Here is a 6,000-nt window from a genome sequence, read left to right on the forward strand (position 1 = left end):
CAGTCTGTCTGTCACTGAGAATAACTTCATTAGACAGATAGTTGCACTCCCGTCTAGTACTCCGCTCCTCCCTTTGAGGATGGATTTGGGACTGAGACCAATAGCAGATGAACTAGGTCTCAGACCCATAGCCTTCTGGCGGAGGCTATGGAGTAGTGAAGAACTCTCTATTTACAGGGCGCAGCTGAGGGAGTTTTTAACCCACCCCAAAGCTTTGCAGATCCCGTGGATAAAATATATTCAAAAGTCTTGTATGAAACTGGGGCTCCCCGATTTGTGGCTTGATCCAGCGAATGCTTCACTTAAGATCCCACGAAAAGCTCTGGCCACTGCTTATCATGAGCAGAAATTAGCTATGGCCTTGGATTCTCAGGGTGAGGGGTCATTAACATCTGCATTTACGCAATGCAAGGATTCATATAGGCTGGAGAGGGTACTGGATGCTATGTCCCCCGTGCAGGCCAGGAAGCTATTTCTCCAATGGAGATATGGCACATTACCTCTGCGATCCTATACTAGCTCCTGGTCAACACCGCCCTCTACCAAGCAATGCCCGGCATGTGCTTGTGAGGAGGAAAGTGATCTACATGTGGTCTTGTTCTGCCCAACTTACAAGGCCGCGAGGAAATATTGGCTCCTACCGCTCATTAGAAACCTTGGTTGCCGGGAGTACCTCCCCATGTACAGAATTCTAAAAACTGATCTTTCGGGTCCAATTGTGTTTGCACTGGCTAAATTTCTTGTAAATGTCTGGCATACTCGCACCCGTATTTTAAAGTCGCAGGCTCCCATATAATTTTTAGTTTAAACAATTTTAAAATGTATGGTTTTTTATCCGCTTTCACTCTAGTTGCATTTAATAATTTTTAGGGTGGAACGATTTTACTCTGTACAATATGCATTTGTTGTTTACTTCTGATGATTTTATAATGTTTCAATTGTGTTCTTATTGTATATCTTTGATGGTCAAATCGGCCGAAATAAAGATTGAGAATTGAAAATAAATAAATAAATAAATATGATTCAATAGTGACTCAACAACCAGACACTCCCACTTTGGAACATCGGGTTAGATGTTACTAAGGCTATTTGAATATACCAGGCCCTCCAAGGACGACATGCAAACAAGAAGTAAAATTTAGGAAGATATCTCAAAACATCTTCAGTGCAGTTCAGTGCTGGAAATCTATGATAAAAATTAATAAAATGTTTAAAAAAGTAACTGTAATAACGAAAAAAATGTTGTAAGCGTGATGATGAAAACATTTTTAAATTACTTGTGAAGGATTCACAAAATGGAAGGAGAAAGTCGGATATTTCCTCCAGTCCTACGTTTGCCAGAAATGTTCAAACAATTCTGTGGGTAACTATATGTTTACATTTTCCCGGAATAGCTGCTGGAGTATAATATCATGTTTATAGAATTTCTGCTGAATGGAATGGCCTTTAAGCACAAAGACAAAGTAAAATGCATCAGCACTTGTTATTTTTTGCCTTTTCATAGTGAAGAACTTGTTCACATGAAGAAACCAATCATCTCGAACAATCATTAAATACACGGGTAGTTCTGCACATTACCAGCCTGCAAACATGTTTACTCATGCACTGCTTGATGGGAGTAAATGTGCACGTTGCCAGATTGGTTAGCACATGTAAATTGTTGTTTAACACCCACAATGATACCAACTTGAAGGTGTAGAGTAATTTTAGTCCCCCACTGAGACTACCCCTATTTTGCTCCTGCAGCTAAATTTCCCAGTACAGAAATTCGAAACGTACAGAATTTCTGCATTCGCAAATGTAGTTTACTCATGGAATATTCCTCAAACATTTATTTTGTGAATTCAGGAATTTGTAGTAGAGTTGAACTGAAGTGCGTGATATCACTTGTGACCTGCATCCCAAACAACTGAATTAACTGCCTTATTTGTACGGTCTGTTTCCAAGGCCTTCTGCCAACACTACATATTTTTTCATCCAAATTGGTCTTATGACCTAGTGTGCTGGAGGAGTAATGGCTTGTTGCCCATGTTGATGCAGTCTATTCAGCAGTTCTTTGCACCACCTTCATTTCCATGCCTATCATCCACTTCAGCCGAATTACAGTTGACTTAGGAAGTCTGCTGGTCAAAAACAAGCCAGGCCTAATGATCCACTGTAGTCCCCTCTCTGGTCTTCTCACATTATGTACCAACTGCACAAAGCAAAGTACAGCGAGTTGACAACAATGCCTGTGACCGTGCAGAAGACAACTGATGGACCACATGCCGGGGAAGCAGCTATATAAGAATGTAGTGCACTACTGCAAGTGACTTATGCTGAAAAGGTGTAGTGTTTTCCTGTCCAGAAAGATCTAGAAGACAATCAAAGGTGCTGTCGTTGTTACATTGAATTAGCCTAATCAGGTGTCCGTGCTAGTCAATATGCAGAGCTTTAGATTCAGTCACACTTGGTTTTTACACGTAAGGGCTCAATTTTCTTGTAGTAAAGTCATCACAAACTCCAATTGGTCTGTGTTGTTTCTCTCCAGTGCAATACTAGAAATCTTTGGAAAGAGGGAGACAGCTGCATTGTTTTGGTTCACAAGCACAGTGATTGGTAATATAAAATGTCCCTGCATATTGCTTCGCATAAAGTATATTTGTGACTCCTGTGAAGTGTCAATTAGAGGTTTTATGTAACAGGAATGTATTACAGTATAAGTTAGATATTATCTGTGTGGTGGGTATACAGTTACATTCGGTGCTTCCACTAAGACACATTTTGAGAATCAGCCAGGCTTGATGCTTGTAGCAGAGTTGATACTTAAATAAATTCAGTGTCTGTAACAAATAACCATATTTGCTGCGGAATCAAGGGAGAACAGAGCAGATATACTGGCTGAGAACTTAACAGATGCCTTGTAATCCCAAGCAAGCATTGGCAGAACCAATAGGTCTCGCCTATGCAAGAACTACTTGCTTTGCCAATGTTTTTTAGCCACGTTTTACACCAGTGTGGCTACTATTCAGCAAGCCTAAAAGTTTGCAGCATAGAGAAGAGTGCTGTTGGAATGTCGTAGAGTGAATGGCGAAGAATGGAGGAGTGTGTCAGAGGGTCTGGTATTTGGAGTGGCATAAAGTGGAGTTGCTTGGCGTAGAGTTGAGTGGAGTAGAGTACAGTGTGATGCTGTAGAGAGAATTAGCATAGAATGTTGCGTAGTAAAATGGCGTAGAGTACAGTGGCATAGAATTCATTGGTGTAAAATGCAGTGGCGTAGATTAGGGTGTTGTATAGTAGAATGCAGTGGCATAGAGTAGAGTGATGCAAAGTTGAGTAGAGTGGCATCAGAGTGCACTGAAGTAGAAAGGTGCAGAGTATACTGCCGCAGAGTGCAGTGACATTGAGTGGTGCAGTGTTGCAGAGTAGAGTGTTGTAGAGTGCATTGGTATAGTGTGTTGTAGAGTATAGTGGCGTAGAAGGTACTTGCCTGGAGTACAGTGGTGCAGAGCAGAGTGTTGTGGCGTAAAGTAGAGTGCAGTGGAGTGAGTGGACGGGCGTAGAGTGCTACAGAGTATAGTGGCGTAGAAAACAGTGGTGTAGAGTGCAATGGTGCGGAGAAGAGTATCTTGGAGTGCAGTGGCATAGAGCAGAGTGGTGTGGAGCATAGGCGCCTAGAGTGGAAAAGGCGTAGAGTGGAGTGCTTCCAATTGAAGTGTTGTAGTGTGCAGTAGTGCAGAGTAGAGCTCAGTGGGGGAGGGGGGGGGTAAAGTGTTGCAGACTAGAGTGTTGTTCAGTTCAGTGGTGTAAAGTGGCATAGGGCGGAGTGGTACAGAGTGAGCTCATTGGCATAGAGTGCAGTGGCGTAGAGTGGAGTTTGGGAGAGTGCATAGAGGAGTTGAACAGAGTGGTGTAGAGTGCACTGGTAAAGAGTGGTGTCGAGTGGTGCAGATTATAGAGATGTAGAGTGGCTTAGAGAGAAATTGTGCAGAGCCGTAGAATGGAGCAGAATAGAGGGTAGTGTCATAGAATTAATCGATGCGGAACTCAGTGGCGTTGAATAATAGAGTGCAGTGGCGTAGAGTGGAGTTTGGGAGAGTGCATAGAGAGGAGTTGAACAGAGTGGTGTAGAGTACACTGGCAAAGAGTGGTGTCGAGTGGTGCAGATTATAGAGATGTAGAGTGGCTTAGAGTGAAATTATGCAGAGACGTAGAGTGGAGCAGAATAGAGGGTAGTGCCAAAATGAATTGGCGCAAAACGCAGTGGCGTAGATTAATGTGTTGAATAATAGAGTGCAGTGACATAGAGTGCATTGGTGCAGAGTACAGTGGCGTAGAGCATAGTGGTGCATAGTTGAGTAGAGTGGCATAAGAGTGCAGTAGCGCAGGGAGGTGCAGAGTAGGACAGCACAGGCCCTTCCCCGGTGACCCCAGGCTCTCACCCGCCCCAGCTCTGTTCTGGAGGTCGCACAGGAAGAGGGGTTTATCTGGGGTGCCAGGGGGCTGTGTAAGTCGGGGGCTGCTCCAGAGGGAACCTCCCCGCCCCCGCGGCTCTCACCCGAGGCCCGCTCCGCGCTCCCGGCCCGGCGGCTCCAGCCCTTGCTCATCATGGTCTGTCCTGGCCTCTGCCACTGAGCTGCAGCAGCAGAACTTACACCCGGAAGTGAAGCCTGGGGGACAGACTTCTCCACTGTACACTTCCGCCTGGTGCGTCGTGCGTGCCTGTCCCCCTCTGGAGTCACGTTGACGTGGGCAGACGTACGACCGGAAGTGAGACCATTGGGAACAGACTTCCAATAGAACCGGAAGTGAAGCCCGGAGAGAGGGGACAGGTTCCCGCGCACACTTCCGCCTGGTGCGCCGCGCGTGGCTGTCCCCCGCTGTATTAACGCTTTCATGGGGCAGGCGGCGCGGCACGCGAGTAAACAACTCGTGTCAGTGAAGTCATCACCAGGGTTCTGGGGCAGAGGGGGCCGAGACCCAGACAGGACGGACCGGAAGCGAGGAGGGTCATCGACATAGACGAAGGACTACGGCGTGGCCGTTACCCCGGTGACAGGACTCCGCTGCCGACATAGAAAAAGGACTGCGCGGCTGCAGTGACAGCCAGGCGCCGGAAGAGGATGTGACGCTCTTTGAGGCTGTAGCATTGTAGCGCTTTCTGCCCCTGTTCAGTGCGTCGAGGCACTTTATGCGGGACAGCCGCTTCACATCCGGGCTCCAGGGCCCCGTGTTAGTCCACTGTCATTATTAGTTCCCGGTTGGCACAGTGGGTAATAAGGACTGCTATGAGGATAAACACAATTTCGGTGGCCATCTTGAAGTCAGGCACATAGTCATAGAAATCCACAAAAGACGCAATTTTAAAGTCAGGCAAATATCACATTTATACCAAATTAAGTGGAATTATTATTTAAAACGAACATAAACAGCCAAAAGAAACAACAACGAATCTATTACCCTGAAGTTTCTTGTTACAAATGATAAATTAGTAAATTATATAGGAGAATACATTTTAAATGAAAGCGAGAGCTCAACATAATCAGACATGCACATTTATGCTTGAGAAGAAAGCAATATTTGAAGTGGAATTTTTAGGAGACACTTACCATTTGACCTAACAGAGCAGCAAACTATAGCCCAAAAATGGTAAAAATCGAAACAGATTTGATTTTTTTTTAAAGCTACATGTAAAAATGTACAGATGAACAAGCAAAGGATTTATTAATAAATTTAGTAGAAGATGAAGTAGAGGATATCATTTTAGCGTTTCCTGTTTCCAGAATAACATGCATAAAGGACTCACGAAATGTTTGAATGACTTATTTGATCCCCAAAGAGTTTTAGATTTCAAAATAATTAATTTTAATATAGCTTATTCTTAGAAATTGAGGTCTCTGGTTGACAGGTTTGTACCCTGTCCAAGTAGGGACCCTTCCTTCTAGTCAGGGTAAGGGAGATTACACTTCTAAAATAACCATTGCTCACCCACCCCCTTGATGGCTTGGCAGTCAGGCTTTT

General features: G+C 44.6%; 1 protein-coding gene across 1 annotated transcript in view; it reads right to left on the bottom strand.

Annotated features, from left to right (window-relative positions):
* Positions 1-4,949, bottom strand: part of INO80B (INO80 complex subunit B) — a 44,788-nt gene extending 39,839 nt beyond the window's left edge. The window contains exon 1 of the mRNA XM_078679071.1: positions 4,538-4,949. Within this exon, the coding sequence (XP_078535197.1) occupies positions 4,538-4,877 (340 nt within the window). The 5' untranslated portion in view covers positions 4,878-4,949. The remainder of the gene's footprint in view (positions 1-4,537) is intronic.
* Positions 4,950-6,000: the final 1,051 nt, after the last annotated feature.

This window comes from Lissotriton helveticus, chromosome 2_2 (genome assembly GCF_964261635.1).
Source record: "Lissotriton helveticus chromosome 2_2, aLisHel1.1, whole genome shotgun sequence".
Lineage (NCBI taxonomy): Eukaryota > Metazoa > Chordata > Amphibia > Caudata > Salamandridae > Lissotriton > Lissotriton helveticus.